The 17,170-nt window shown below is 36.8% G+C and overlaps 1 protein-coding gene across 1 annotated transcript in view; it reads left to right on the forward strand.

Annotated features, from left to right (window-relative positions):
* The window catches only part of TMPRSS11D (transmembrane serine protease 11D), a 47,759-nt gene that overhangs the window by 11,124 nt on the left and 19,465 nt on the right, over positions 1-17,170 (forward strand). The window contains exon 4 of the mRNA XM_007450181.1: positions 9,155-9,222. Within this exon, the coding sequence (XP_007450243.1) occupies positions 9,155-9,222 (68 nt within the window). The remainder of the gene's footprint in view (positions 1-9,154; positions 9,223-17,170) is intronic.

A 17,170-nucleotide genomic window follows, 5' to 3' on the forward strand; every position in this document is an offset into this window, starting at 1 on the left:
CAAAAAAAAAAAAAAATATATATATATATATATATATATATATTTGAAGAGTACTGTAGTAATAGATAGATTATATTGCCATGTATTTTATATTTTTCTTGAAAACTGAGTTTCCAGATCTTCTGATTAAACAGAAAAGAAAGTTTGTAACTGAAGGGTGACTGAAATCACAAAAACAACATTATTACTATTACTCAGCTCATGAATATTATGCACAAAACTGTATCTATTGAGAAATGTTATGAGGTAGGTATGTGAGAGATGCTTCCACCTCATCAGTTGTTCATGTAATTTCATCATTAAATACTAAAATACAAGACAAAACAAAAAATATACCTACCAAGTAAGAAGGTACTGAAAATAAGAAGGTGATTTACTTTCATGGGGTAGCTAATGAGCTCTTTTCTCCCTCAAGATGAAAAATATGTGACAATTATAGACATTCTATGTGTAATGTCTTACCCTTCGTATGACCTCACCTATTAACCGGTTTAATGATGGTTACTTTGTTAGAATTTACCTAAATAATCTATATCTCACTTCAATTCTTATCGATTATGAATATTATTGAGGTTTGAGGATTCTAGGCTATTCCAGAATTCAAAGATAGTATTGTCAAGAGACCTTCAAGATGGCAGAGGAGTAAGACATGGAGATCACCTTCCTCCTCACAAATACATCAAAAATACGTGTTCATGTGGAACAACTCCTACAGCACACCTACTGAACGTTGGCAGAAGACCTCAGACCTCCCATAAGGCAAGAAACTCCCCAGGTACCTGGGTAGGGCAAAAGAAGAAAGAAAAAACAGAGAGAAAAGAATAGGGATGGAACCTGCACCTCTGGTAAGGAACTGTGAAGGAGGAAAAGTTTCCACACACTAGGAAGCCCCTTCACTGGTGGGAAAGGGGGGAAGCTTTGGAGCTACAGAGAAGACTGCAGCAACAGGGATGCAGAGGGCAAAGCGGACAGATTCCCGCACAGAGGATTGGTGTCAACCAGCACTCACCAGTCTGAGAGGCTTGTCTGCTCAACCACTGGGGTGGGTGAGAGCTGAGAGCTGAGAGCTGAGGCTCAAGCTTTGGAGTTCAGATCCCAGGGAGAGGACAGGAGTTGGATGCATGAACATAGCCTGAAGGGGGCAAGTGTGACAAAACTAACTGGGAGGGAGTCCAGGAAAAAGTCTGGAACTGCCTAAGACTCAACAGACCATTGCTTTGGGGCGCATGAGGAGAGGAGATCCACAACACTGCCTAAACGAGCTTCAGAGACGGGCACGAGCTGCGGCTATCAGTGCGGACCCCAGAGACGGGCATGAGATGCTAAGGCTGCTGCTGCAGCTACCAAGAAGCCTGTGTGCAAGCACAGGTCAATATCCACACCCCCCTTCTGGGGAGCCTGTGCAGCCAGCCACTGCCAGGGTCCCGTAATCCAGGGACAACTTCCCTGGGAGAACACACAGCGGGCCTCAGGCTGTTACAACGTCATGTGGGCCTCTGCAGCCGCAGGTTCCGTACCCCTCCCTACCCCAGCCTGAGTGAGGCAGAGCCCTCTAATCAGCCGCTCTTTAACCCACTCCTAACTGGGCGAAGAAGAGATGCCAGAGGGTAACCTACATGCAGAGGCAGGGCCAAATCCAAACCTGAACCCCAGGAGCTGTGCAAAAAAAGAGAAAGGGAAATTTCTCTGTGCAGCCTCAGAAGCAGTGGATTAAATCTCCACAATCAACTCAATGTACCCTGCATCTGTGGAACACTGGAATAGAAAACAAATCATCCCAAAATTGAGGCGGTGGATTTTGGGAGCACCTTTGGACTTGGAGTTTGCTGCATGAGACTGACTACTTTGATTTTCATGTTTATCTTAGTATAGTTTCTAGCACTTGTTATCATTGGTGGATTTGTTTATTGGTTTGGTTGCTCTCTTCTTTATTTTTAAATTACTATAACAATTTTTTAATTTTTATTTTAATAATTTACTATTTTATTTTATTTATTTTTTCTTTCTTTCTCTTTTTTCTCCCTTATCTTCTGAGCCCCATGGCTGACACAGTCTTGGTGCCTCAGCTGGGTGTCAGGCATGAGCCTCTGAGGTGGGAGAGATGAGCTCAGTACACTGGACCACCAGAGACCTCCCGGCCCCATATAATATCAACCGGTGAGAGTTCTCCCAGATATCTCTGCCTCAAAGCTAAGACCCAGCTTCACTCAACGACCACCAAGCTCCAGTGCTGGGCACCCCATGCCAAACAACTAGCAAGACAGGAACACAACTCCACCCATTAGCAGAGAGGCTGCCTAAAATCATAATAAGTTCACAGATAACCAAAAACATACCACTGGACGAGGTCCTGACCACCAGAAAACAAGATCCAGCCTCATCCACCAGAACACAGGCACCAGTCCCCTCCACCAGGAAGCCTACAAAACCAACTGAACCAACCTTACCCACTGGGGGCAGACACCAAAAACAACAGGGACTACAAACATGCAGGGTGCAAAAAGGAGACCACAAACACAGTAAGTTAAGTAAGATGGGAAGACAGAGAAATATGCAGCAGATGAAGGAGCAAAGTAAAAACCGACCTAAACAAATGAATGAAGAGGAAATAGGCAGTCTACCTGAAAAAGAATTCAAAATAATGATAGTAAAGATGATCCAAAATCTTGGAAATAGAATGGAGAAAATAAAAGAAATGTTTAACAAGGACCTTGAAGAACTAAAGAGCAAACAAACAATGATGAACAACACAAAAAATGAAATTAAAAATTCTCTCGTAGGAATCAATAGTAGAATAACTGAGGCAGAATAATGGATAAGTGACCCAGAAGATAAAATAGTGGAAATAATTACGGCAGAGAAGAATAAAGTAAAAAGAGTGAAAAGAATCGAGGATAGTCTCAGAGACCTCTGGGACAACATCAAATGCACCAACATTCAAATTATAAGGGTCCCAAAAGAAGAAGAGAAAAAGAAAGGGACTGAGAAAATATCTTAAGAAATTAGAGTTGAAAACTTCCCTAATATAGGAAAGGAAATAGTCAAGTCCAAGAAGTGCAGACAGTCGCATACAGGATAAATCCAAGGAGAAACACACCATGACACATATTAATCAAACTTTCAAACATTAAATACAAAGAAAAAATATTAAAAGCAGCAAGGGAAAAGCAACAAATACCATACAAGGGAATCCCCATAAGGTTAACAGCTGATTTTTCAGCAGAAACTCTGCAAGACAGAAAGGAGTGGCAGGACATATTTAAAGTGATGAAAGGGAAGAACTAACAACCAAGATTACTCTCCCCAGCAAGGATCTCATTCAGTTTTGACAGAGAAATTAAAACCTTTACAGAGAAGCAAAAGCTAAGAGAATTCAGCACAACCAAACCAGCTTTACAACAAATGCTGAAGGAACTTCTCTGGGCAGGAAACACAAGAGAAGGAAAAGACCTACAATAACAAACCCAAAACAATTAAGAAAATGGTAATAGGAACATACATATCGATAATTACCTTAAATGTAAATGGATTAAATGCTCCAAACAAAAGACATAGACTGGCTGAATGGATACAAAAACAAGACCCATATATTTGCTGTCTACAAGACACCCACTTCAGACCTAAGGATACATACAAACTGAAAGTGAGGGGATGGAAAAAGATATTCCATGCAAATGGAAATCAAAAAAAAGCTGGAGTAGCAATTCTCACATTAGACAAAATAGACTTTAAAATAAATACTATTACAAGAGACAAAGAAGGACACTACATAATGATCAAGGGATCGATCCAAGAAGAAGATATAACAAATGTAAACATTTATGCACCCAACATAGGGGCACCTCAATGCATAAGGCAAATGCTAACAGCCATAAAAGGGGAAATCGACAGTAACACAATCACAGTAGGGGACTTTTTATCACCCCACTTTCACCAAAGGACAGATCATCCAAAATGAAAATAAATAAGGAAACACAAGCTTTAAATGATACATTAAACAAGACGGACTTAACTGACATTTAAAGGACATTCCATCCAAAAACAACAGAATACACTTTTTCTCAAGTGCTCATGGAACATTCTCCAGGATAGATCATGTCTTGGGTCACAAATCAAGCCTTGGTAAATTTTAAAAAATTGAAATCGTATCAAGTATCTTTTCCAACCACAACACTATGAGACTAGATATCAATTACAGGAAAAAAACTGTAAAAAATACAGACACATGGAGGCTCAACAATACACTACTTAATAACCAAGAGACCACTGAAGAAATCAAACAGGAAATCAAAAAATACCTAGAAACAAATGACAATGAAAACACAATGGCCCAAAACCCATGGGATGCAGCAAAAGCAGTTCTAAGAGGGAAGTTTATAGCAATACAATCCTATCTCGAGAAACAAGAAAAATCTCAAAAAAAACCCCTAAACTTACACCTAAAGCAATTAGAGAAAGAAGAACAAAATAACCCCAAAATTAGCAGAAGGAAAGAAATCATAAACATCAGATCAGAAATAAACGAAAAAGAAATGAAGGAAACGACAGCAAAGATCAATAAAACAAAAAGCTGGTTCTTTGAGAAGATAAAGAAAATTGGTAAACCATTAGCCAGACTCATCAAGAAAAAAAGGGAGAAGACTCAAATCAATAGAATTAGAAATGAAAAAGGAGAAGTAACAACTGACACTGCAGAAATACAAAGGATCATGAGAGATTAATACAAGCAACTATATGCCAATAACATGGACAACCTGGAAGAAATGGACAAATTCTTAGAAAAGCACAACTGTCCAAGACTGAACTAGGAAGAAATAGAAAATATAAAGAAACCAATCACAAGCACTGAATTTGAAACTGTATTAAAAATCTTCCAGAAAACAAAAGCCCAGGAATGGATGGCTTCACAGTTGAATTCTATCAAACATTTAAAGAAGAGCTAACACCTAACCTTCTCAAACTCTTCCAAAATAAAGCAGAAGGAGGAACACTACCAAACTCATTCTACGAGGCCACCATCACCCTGATACCAAAAGCAGACAAAGATTTCACAGAAAAAGAAAACTCCAGGCTAATATCTCTGATGAACATAGATGCAAAAATCCTCCACAAAATACTAGCATACAGAATCCAACAGCACATTAAAAGGGTCATACACCATGATCAAGTGGGGTGTATCCCAGGAATGCAAGGATCCTTCGATATACACAAATCCATCAATGTGATATGCCATATGAACAAATTAAAGGATATAAACCATAGGATAATCTCAATGGATGCAGAAAAACCTTTCAACAAAATTCAACACCTATTTATGATAAAAGCTCCCCAGAAATTAGGCATAGAGGGAACCTCTATGCACATGCACATATGGTCACCTTATCTTTGAGAAAAGAGGCAAGAATATACAATGGAGAAAAAAAGTCTCTTCAATGAGTGGTGCTGGGAAAACTGGACAGCTACATGTAAAATAATAAAATTAGAACACTTCCTAACAGCATACCCAAAAATAAACTCAAAATGGATTAAAGACCTAAATGTAAGGCAAGACTCTATTAAACTCTTTGAGGAAAACATAGGCAGAACACTCTTTGACATAAATCACAGCAAGATCCTTTTTGACCCACCTCCTAGAGAAATGGAAATAAAAACAAAAATAAACAAATAAGACCTAGTGAAACTTAAAAGCTTTTGTACAGCAAAGGAACCCATAAAGAAGATGAAAAGACAACCCTCAGAAGGGGAGGAAATATTTGCAAACGAAGCAGATGAGAAGGGATTAATATCCAAAATATACATGCATCTCAATATGAAAAAAACAAACCACCCTATCCAAAAATGGGCAGAAGACCTAAATAGACATTTCTCCAAAGAAGATATATAGATTGCCAACAAACACATGAAAAGATGCTCAACATCATTAATCATTAGAGAAATGCAAATCAAAACTACAATGAGGGGGCTTCCCTGGTGGCGCAGTGGTTGAGAGTCTGCCTGCCGATGCAGGGGACACGGGTTCATGCTCCGGTCCGGGAAGATCCCACATGCCACGGAGCAACTAGGCCAGTGAGCCACAACTACTGAGCCTGCGCGTCTGGAGCCTGTGCTCCGCAACAAGAGAGGCCGCGATAGTGAGAGACCCACACACCGCGATGAAGAGTGGCCCCCGCTCGCCACAACTCGAGAAAGCCCTCGCACAGAAACGAAGACCCAACACAGCAAAAATAAATAAATACATTAGTAAACTCCTACCCCCAACAACTTATTAAAAAAAAAAAAAATACATTGAGGTATCACCTCACACCAGTCAGAATGGCCATCATAGAAAACTCTACACACAATAAATGCTGGAGAAGATGTGGAGAAAAGGGAACCCTCTTGCACTGTTGGTGGGAATGTAAATTGATACAGCCACTATGGAGAACAGTATGGAGGTTCCTCAAAAAGCTAAAAATAGAACTACCTTATGACCCAGCAATCCCACTACTGGGCATATACTCTGAGAAAACCATAATTCAAAAAGAGTCATGTACCACAATGTTCATTGCAGCACTACTTACAATAGCCAGGACACGGAAGCAACCTAAGTGCCCATCAACAGATGAATGGATAAAGAAGATGTGGCACATATGTATAGTAGAATATTACTCAGCCATAAAAAGAAATGAAATTGAGTTATCCGTAGTGAGGTGGATGGACCCAGAGTCTGTTACACAGAATGAAGTAAGTCAGAAAGAGAAAAACAATTACCGTATGCTAACACATATACATGGAATCTAAAAAAAAAAAAAAAAAAAATGGTTCAGAAGAACTTAGGGGCAGGACAGGAATAAAGACACAGATGTAGAGAATGGACTTGAGGACACGGGGAGGGGGAAGGGTAAGCTGGGACAAAGTGAGAGAATGGCATGGACATATATACACTACCAAATGTAAAACAGGTAGCTAGTGGGAAGCAGCTGCATAACACAGGGAGATCAGCTCCGTGTTTGTGACCACCTAGAGGGGTGAGATAAGGAGGGTGGGATGGAGACGCAAGAGGGAGGAGATATGGGGATATACATATATGTATAGCTGATTCACAGAAGAAACTAACACAACACTGTAAAGCAATTATACTCCAATAAGGACGTTAAAAAAAAAAAAAACACAAAGATAGTATTGTCACCCTCAATCAGGAGGGAAATATAAAATAGTTTTTTCATTGTTTACTTGATTTTTTGTCCATTGTAATAAAAAGGACAATAATACAGGTTATAAAATCAAAGAAGTATGAAAGCAAACTCATCCAACCCATTAAAGAAGAATCAATAATAAGTTTGAAGGGAGTGAAAAAGCCCACAGGTTACATGTAAAGCTTACTGAAAGTAGATGCATAGCCTCTGGGAGTTGCAGTAGTCAACTGTGTACAGAACAATTTTTTAAACACACTTTGGACTGTTTTCCTTTTACAGATGAAGAAACTGAGAGGAAGAAAGTTTAAAAGATTCGTTCAAGTTCTCATAGCAAGCTAACTTTTCTCTGTGTCCCCTATCTACTACACTTTCCACTCTCCTATTGGCTTCCTCTTCAGGCATCTGCTCACTGATTTTCTACCAAGTATTTGATAAGTTCTAATTAAAGAGACTACAAAATTTTCACCCACTCTATGAAATACGGATTCTTATCCATGGGTCTCTTCTTTTATCCTTGTATATGGATACCAACCAATTAATCAACTTGCTTTCTTTATGTTGCTTATTACCTTAGTCCTCACTAAATTACATCAATATTTTCCACATAACAAAAATGTCATAATTAAATTATATTTTTAACATTTTGGTCTAGTGCAGCCCATGCTGATGCAATACCAAATCATGAATTAAAATATAATTACAAGAAACATCTAAATTTTAGCAATTCCTTCAGTTTTAGGTCAGTTCCTTTTACTTCTGTTAAAGTCAAGTAATATTAAAGATAAATCAGTTTATTAAACTCCCTCCTACAATATACCATATTAATAAACACATTAAAATCTATCCTTATACATAGTTAACTAGAATACTCACCAAATGATTGCATTCTATAATTCTAGATCATAGAATTTTGAGTGACTTTTTGCTTTCTTCTTAACACTTACTAGTACTTCTTGAATTTTTTAAAAAGGAAATTATTTTGAAAAACTAACAGCCTCATAACTCTTAAAAATGTTTAAGACCTCTAGAAAGAAAAAAAGTTATTTTGTCTCACAACTGGTTGATATCAGCCTAAAGAATGGATACTGAAAAAATAAGATATAATGCATTGTAATAGAGATTGCATAAACTTTACAGTCTCAAGAAGAATTGGCTTCAAATCCTGGCTTAATGTAATATTCAACATGCTACTTAATTTCCCCATCTTCACCTTTTCATGTTCACCCCCACCTTGGTCCAACCTCACAGTACAAGCCAACAGAATCCACTCCCCATTATGAAAGCTCAGTACATCTCACCCTGCATCTTGGCAGAACTGTTCCAGTCACAGAATCACTCACTACTAGTTTACTGTGAAGCTAAACCTTATACCTCAAGAGGACCATCCTTGACGGCACTGAGCAATGATTCAGGGGGAAAGTTAAAGTTAGGTCAGGAAATACCAACTGATGCTAAAAATAACTTATGTTGCTTAGGCATTAATCAGAAACAATAAGGAAAAGACTGCCCTTTACTTCTTTTCCTTTCTCATCAAGCTCTCCATTGCTACTCATTTTAATCTGGTTTTACCCATTTAAGAACAGTTCTTGCAGGATCACACACTGTAAATTGTATCAGTGGACTCACCTAGTGTTGGGTTGGCTCATGCGCCCACCTCTTTGGGAACAGCCACCAAATCACATAACATGGGCTCTCATTGAGCAAAACATCTGCTATGTTTAGAATGGCTTCTAGTGAAGATGCATCCTGTCCATTATCATCTTTGTGTAATAGATGAAGAAACAGGCACTGCATCAGAAGGTTATTAACCTGCCTAAATTGCTCCCATGTGTTCTGAGAAGGAACTGAACTAAACTGAACTCTCTATTCCTCATTAACATAGTCAACTCCCCATTAACAACGATGTTGCAAGGTTGGGCAGAAAGAGGAAACAGAGAACGGTAATTACAGAGAGGTTGTTTTTCCCTTTCTTTCTACAGATTACTAGAATATTCAAAGAGTCAAATTTAAGAAGACAGTTCATCAGAGCTCATGTTGTCGGACTGAGGTGAGTGGAACTACAACAAAAAATATCTATAAGCATAGATACAACTTGGTGCATTTGATTTTGTTCACAGCATAGATAATGAATGAGACATTCACAAAATGTGTTGCAATATTATGAAAATAGTATCATAGGCAGTTTAAAAACCAATGCCAAAAAACAAAACATGTCACTTACGATCTACTTACTAATGTAAATAACCATATTACTTCAGTTCTTGGTGGGAAAAGGAGGAAAGGGTAGAGAGAGAGTTGGGTAAAGGTACAGCGACAGGGTTATTCTATTATATAACTCCAGGGGATACTATTCACAATGCAGTCTATGTAGCAAACAATGCCTTGTGGAGATGTGCAATGCTGTGGTCCTGGACACGATTGGAACACTAAACCAACACCAAAAATGGCTTTTTGGGTTTTGTCTGCCTGGAATGCTATAATATAAAGGATGCTGTGGCCAAATACAGATGTGTCTGCTATGAATTAATAATAGGCGAAGTAGCAGCACACAAGCTAGTTATTTGCCATTCTTACCTTAGTTGAATATGGACTTATCCTTGTGATGTGATGTGATATTCCTACCAACAAAAAGAGCCACCCTTACTGACCCTACCATAAATGTCTCAAATGTCCATATTGCTCAATCCTTCAAATAATATACAAAAGCTCTTCAGAGGGAGAGAAATTATACTAATTCTTTCTCAAATACTAATACCACAAGAAAATTAATTTTTCTTATTCTCGGAAGAGTCACCTAGTTAAGTACCCAGGAGCATAGAGCTCTGGTCAGTTAAGTTTTGCTGAGGAGTTCAAGAAGTAAGAAGAATCCATAGGAAGAGCATTTTCAAAATGCATTTCAGTCAGTTCAGTGCACATTTACCTTAGTACTTTCTTGAGAAATTCTCTGTACCAGCCACTAGCTTGCAATACTGAATCTGCATTTTTTTCTCCTTTTGTTCACTTCCCAATTACTTCTCATTTCACTGCAGTCTGGCTTCTGATCTCACCACAAAATAGTAATTGCTCTTGCCAAGTTCAACAATGACATCTGAATCACAAACTCCAAAGAAATTATATCAGTCCTTTTCTTGGACCTCTCAACAGTATTCAACACTGTTGAGTTTTCAATCCTTTTTGAAATAGTACCATCCCTTGGTTTCTATAACCCTATACACCCCTGATTTTCCTTTTATCTCTTAAGTTATTCCTTCTCAATTTTCTTTGTTAGTTCTTATTCCTTCTCTTCTTCAAATGTTGTCAGACTGTGCTGTAAGCCTCTCATCTTCTCAGTTCACACTGAAGCTGCTTTTAGGGGCTTCATTGCCCCTATATGCTAATTATTATTAACGTTGTATCTCTGGGGTAGTCCTCTCTTCTCACCTCGAGATGTGAATATACATAGCCGTCTACTTGACATCATCATATGGCTATCTTGGACAACTCAACTTTAATAAGCCCAGACCAGAACCTATCATTTCTCCCCCACCAAATATGTTACTCTTCTAGTATTGCCTGCCTCTATCAATGGTGTCACCTTCAACCCAGATGCTCAAGAAAGAAATGAGTTATCTCTAAATTCCTATCTCTCCCTCAACCCACACATCCATCCATCTATACTTCACAGTTCTATTTCTTAATTATGTTTAAGATCCATAACTTCAAACACACTGCCCTCAACCATCTCTCTCCTTGTCTATGAACAGCCTCCTAATAAGTCTCCTTTCCTGCAGTTTTGCTCCACTCCACATTCTACATAGCAACCAGAAAGATTTTTTGAAATGAAACGCTAAACATAGTATTTGCTTAAAGTTCTTCTAACTGCCATTCCCTTACCCTTATGATATGTCAAATATCATATATAAACATGTATAATATATGTGCATCAGATATATGTATTCTTGATATATATATATGTCTCCATATATATATATATATATATATATTTATATATATATATAAAACAAAGTTTACTAAACCTTTCTATATAGGGTCTTTCTCCTACCATCTCTATTTCTGGGGTAGTCTTTTACTACTCTCTACTTTGTTCTTTACTCACAAGTCCCACTAGACTGTTTTCAGTTCTTCACTCTCTCTAACCTCAAGATCTTCTTATATAAGCTATTCCCTCTGTCTGAAATACACATCCACACACACACACCACTGTTTCCCCTTCCCCTTCTGTTTTAAAATATACTGCATCAATAGAAAATTTGAGGTACAGTAAGGCCAACAAATCAGGAGATGATGACTTTTGATAAGAGAGTTTGTTACTCACAGTTCCCACAAGGAAGGTACATGACTCTTTGATAGAGTTGTTATGAAGATCAAATAAATGAAGTATAAAACACAGTCCTGTTTGAGTATCTATTTACATGTTTATCATTCACTAAAGATACCTCTTCTTTGAATTGCATATTCATCTTTTCTAGTTTCTTTCTATGATTTGTCTTTTTCTTATTGATTTGTAGGAGTTCTGTGTCTACAGGAGGTACCAAACAATTGTTACTGGGAGTTGCAAATATATTCTCCCTATCTATAGCATTATCTTAACATTTTGTATATGCATCTTTTGTTGTAGAAAATCAGTTGCAAAATGTCTTACTTAAGAAATCCTTTATCCTCTTGTATATAAAGAAAATCTCCCATATTTGACTATAAATTTTAAATTTTTGCTGTTCCTATTCAAGTGCTTTGTTTGTGTGTGACATGAGGAAGATTTTTAATTTTTTACATGAATTATTTTCCTTCAGATTTGTGATACCACTTCTATAGTATATTGTTTACATATGTCTATGAGTCTGTTTCTGGCTTCCTATTAGACTTAATTATAGGAATTCTGTTCATTCCAATTAAGCTTAGTAATTATGTCATTCAAATAAAACCTAGCACTATGGATTTGCCTATTTCTCCTTGTTCAATATATTTTGAGCACATATTATCAAGCACCTATATGTTTAGAATTATTATATCTGCCTCATGAACTATTTCTTTCAGCAAGGTATTAATCTTTTTTATCACTAATTAATGTCTTTCAATCTTAAAATCTCTTATATCTGATACTATTATGCTACACTGACTTTCTTATGGTTCTTTTTTCAATATACCTTATCTTCATTTTCAACATTCATATGTCCTTACAGGTTAGATTTTTCTCCTAAAACAAGAAGACAGCTAGATTACATTTTCAAATGCATTCTGACCATCTTTGCCTTTAACTAGAGAGTTTAGTCAGTTTCAATTTATTGTGATGACAGTTACATTTGGATTTATTTCCTCCATATTATCTTATGTTCTTCATCCTGGTTTTTCTAATGCTTTTTTCTACTATCTTGCCTTCTCTTGTATGACTGTATTTTCTTCATTTTCTTTTTTTTGTTTACTAATTTACAAGTTCTACATTCCATTTATCTTATTTTAGTGATTATTCTTAAAAATTCTTACAAACAAGTAGAGTTAGTTTAATCCACTACCCTTCTCACAAATAATACAGGAAACTTGGAACTGTTATTCACGTATTACTGATATTTTAGTTCCACCTTATTTGTAACACCTGCAAATAAATCACTGTAATTATACTGTCAATATCATTTTATTAATTTTTTTAAGTAAACATTTTATTTTGGAATAATTTTAAGTTTACAGAAAGGTTCCAAAGACAGTACAGAACGTTTCTACATACACTTCACCTAGCTTCCCCTAATGTTAACATCTTACATAACTATGGTACATTTGTCAAAACTAAGAGATTAACATTGGTACATTTTTAGACTCTGATTTACTTTGTTTTCACCAGTTCTTCCACTAATGTCCTTTTTTTCCATTTCAGGATCCAACCCAATATACCACATTACATTTAGGGTTGTTTTTTTTTTAACATCTTTATTGCAGTATAATTGCTTTACAATGGTGTGTTAGTTTCTGCTGCATAACAAAGCGAATTAGCTATAGGCATACATATATCCCCATATCTCCTCCATCTTACGTCTCCCTCCCACCCCCCCATCCCACCCCTGTAGCTGGTCACAAAGCACAAAGTTGAACTCCCTGAGTTATGCAGCTGCTTCCCACTAGCTATCTATTTTACATTTGGTAGTGTATATAGGTCAATGTTACTCTCTCACTTCATCCCAGCTTACCCTTCCCCCACCCCGTGTCCTCAAGTCCATTCTCTATGTCTCTGTCTTTATTCCTGTCCTGCCCCTAGGTTCTTCAGAACCTTTGTTGTTGTTGTTGTTGTTGTTGTTTCTTTTTTAGATTCCATATATATGTGTTAGCATACAGTATTTGTTTTCCTCTTTCTGACTTACTTCACTCTGTATGACAGACTGGGTCCATCCACCTCACTACAAATAACCCAATTTTGTTTCTTTTTATGGCTGAGTAATATTCCATTGTACATATGTGCCACATCTTCTTTATCCATTCATCTGTCGATAGACACTTAGGTTGCTTCCATGTCCTGGCTATTGTAAGTAGTGCTGCAATGAACACTGTGGTACATGACACTTTTTGAATTATGGTTTTCTCAGGGTATATGCCCAGTAGTGGGATTACTGGGTCACATGGTAATTCTAGTTTTACTTTTTTAAGGAACTTCCATACTGTTCTCCACAGAGGCTGTATCAATTTACATTACCACCAACAGAGCAAGAGTGTTCCCTTTTCTCCACACCCTCTCCACCATTTATTGTTTATAAACTTTTTGATGATGTCATTCTGACCAGTGTGAGGTGATACCTCATTGTAGTTTTGATTTGCATTTCTCTAATGATTAGTGATGTTGAACATCTTTTCATGTCTTTGTTGGTAATCTATATATCTTCTTTGGAGAAATTTCTATTTAGGTCTTCTGCCCATTTTTGGATTGGGTTGTCATTTTTTGACATTGAGCTGCATGAGCTGCTTGCATATTTTGGAGATTAATCCTTTGTCAGTTGCTTCATTTTCAAATATCTTCTCCCATTCTGAGGGTTGTCTTTTCATCTCCTTTATGGTTTCCTTTGCTGTGCAAAAGCTTTTAAGTTTCATTAGGTCCCATTTGTTTTTTTTTTTTATTTTCATTTCTCTAGCAGTGGGGTCAAAAAGGATCTTGCTATGATTTATGATAAAGAGTGTTCTGCCTATGTTTTCCTCTAAGAGTTTAATAGAGTCTGGCCTTACATTTAGGTCTTTAATCCATTTTGAGTTTATTTTTGTGTACGGTGTTAGGAAGTGTTCTAATTTCATTCCTTTACATGTAGCTGTCCAGTTTTCCCAGCACCACTTATTGAAGCGGCTATCTTTTCTCCTATGCATATTTTTGCCTCCTTTATCAAAAATAAGGTGACCATATGTGCGTGGGTTTATCTCTGGGCTTTCTATCCTGCTCCACTGATCTATATTTGTTTTTGTTCCAGTACCATACTGTAGTATTGTATGATTGATTACTGTAGCTTTGTAGTATAGTATGAAGCCCAGGAGCCTCATTCTTCCAGCTGTTTTTCTTTCTCAAGATTGCTTTGGCTATTCGGGGTCTTTTGTGTTTCCATACAAATTGTGAAATTTTTTGTTGTAGTTCTGTGAATAATGCCATTGGTAGTTTGATAGGGATTGCATTGAATCTGTAGATTGCTTTCGGTAGTATAGTCATTTTCACAATGTTGATTCTTCCAATCCAAGAACATGGTATATCTCTCCATCTGTTTGTATCATCCTTCTTTCATCAGTGTCTTACAGTTTTCTGCATACAGATCTTCTGTCTCCTTGGGTAGGTTTATTCCTAGGTATTTTATTCTTTTTGTTGCAATGGTAAATGGGAGTGTTTCCTTAATTTCTCTTTCAGATATTTCACCATTAGTGTATAGGAATGCAAGAGATTTCTGTGCATTACTTTTGTATCCTGCTACTCTACCAAATTCATTGATTAGCTCTAGTAGTTTTCTGGTAGCATCTTTAGGATTCTCTATGTATAGTATCATGTCATCTGCAAACAATGACAATTTTACTTCTTCTTTTCCAATTTGGATTCCTTTTCTTTTTCTTCTATAATTGCTGTGGCTAAAACTTCCAAAACTATGTTGAATAACAGTGGTTAGAGTGGGCAACCTTGTCTTGTTCCTGATCTTAGAGGAAATGGTTTCAGTTTTTCACCATTGAGAACGATGTTGATGTGGGTTTGTCCTATATGGCCTTTATTATGTTGAGGTAAGTTCCCTCTATGCCCACTTTCTAGAGAGTTTTTATCATAAATAGGTGTTGAATTTTGCAAAAAGCTTTATCTGCATATATTGAGATTATCATATGGTTTATATACTTCAAGTTGTTAATATGGTGTATCACATTGATTTGCATATATTGAAGAATCCTTGCATTTTGGAGATAAACCCCACTTGATCATGGTGTATGATCCATTTAAGGTGCTGTTGGATTCTGTTTGCTAGTATTTTGTGGAGGATTTTTGCATATAATGTTCATCAGAGACACTGGCCTGGAATTTTCTTTTTTTGTGACATCTTTGTCTGGTTTTGGTATCAGGGTGATGGTGGCCTCATAGAATGAGTTTGGGAGTGTTCCTCCCTCTGCTATAGTTTGAAGAGTTTGAGAAGGATAGGTGTTAGCTCTTCTCTAAATGTTTGATAGAATTTGCCTGCGGAGCCATCTGGTACTGGGCTTTTGTTTCTTGGAAGATTTTTAATCAGAGTTTCAATTTCAGTGCTTGTGATTGGTCTTTTTATATCTTCTATTTCTACCTGGTTCAGTCTTGGAAGTTTGTGCTTTTCTAAGAATTTGCCCATTTCTTCCTGGTTGTCCATTTTATTGGTGTAGAGTTGCTTGTAGTAATCTCTCATGATCCTTTGTACTTCTGCAGTGTCAGTTGTTACTTCTCATTTTTCATTTCTAATTCTGTTGATTTGAGTCTTCTCCCTTTTTTTCTTGATGAGTCTGGCTAATGGCTTAACAATATTCTTTACCTTCTCAAAGAACCAGCTTTTTGTTTTACTGATCTTTGCTACCGTTTCCTTCATTTCTTTTTCATTTTTTTCTTATCTGATCTTTATGATTTCTTTCCTACTGATAACTTTGGGGGTTTTATGTTCTTCTTTCTCTAATTGCTTTAGGTGTAAGTTTAGGTTGTTTATTTGAGATGTTTATTTCTTGAGGTACGATTGTATTGCTATAAACTTCTATCTTTGAACTACTTTGCTGCATCCCATAGGTTTTGGGCAGTCGTGTTTTCATTGTAATTTGTTTCTAGGTATTTTTTTATTTCCTCTTTGATTTCTTAGTGATCTCTAGGTTATTTAGTAGTGTATTGTTTAGCCTCCATGTGTTTGCATCTTTTTAATAGTTTTTTTTTTCCTGTAATTGATATCTAGTCTCATAGCATTGTGTTCGGAAAAGATACTTGATACAATTTCCCTCTTCCTAAATTTACCAAGGCTTGATTTGTGACCCAAGATATGATCTATCCTGGAGAATGTTCTATGAGCACTTGAGAAAAAAGTGTATTCTGTTGTTTTTGGATGGAATGTCCTCTAAATGTCAATTAAGTCCATCTTGTTTAATGTATCATTTAAAGCTTGTGTTTTATTTATTTTCATTTTGGATGATCTTTCCATTGGTGAAAGTGGGGTGTTAAACTCCCCATTATGATTGTGTTACTGTCGATTTCCCCTTTTATGGCTGTTAGCATTTACCGTATGTATTGAGGTGCTCCTATGTTGGGTGCATAAATATTTACAATTGTTATATCTTCTTCTTGGATTGATCCCTTGATCATTACGTAGTGTTCTTTTTTTGTCTCTTGTAATAGTCCTTATTTTAAAGTCTATTTTGTCTGATATAAGAATTGCTACTCCAGCTTTCTTTTCATTTCCATTTGCATGTAATATCTTTTTCCATCCCCTCACACTCAGTCTGTATGTGTCTGTAGGTTAAGTGGGTCTCTTGTAGACAGCATATATACAGGTCTTGTT

The sequence above is a fragment of the Lipotes vexillifer genome, unplaced genomic scaffold, assembly GCF_000442215.2.
Source record: "Lipotes vexillifer unplaced genomic scaffold, Lipotes_vexillifer_v1.1 scaffold1103, whole genome shotgun sequence".
NCBI lineage: Eukaryota > Metazoa > Chordata > Mammalia > Artiodactyla > Lipotidae > Lipotes > Lipotes vexillifer.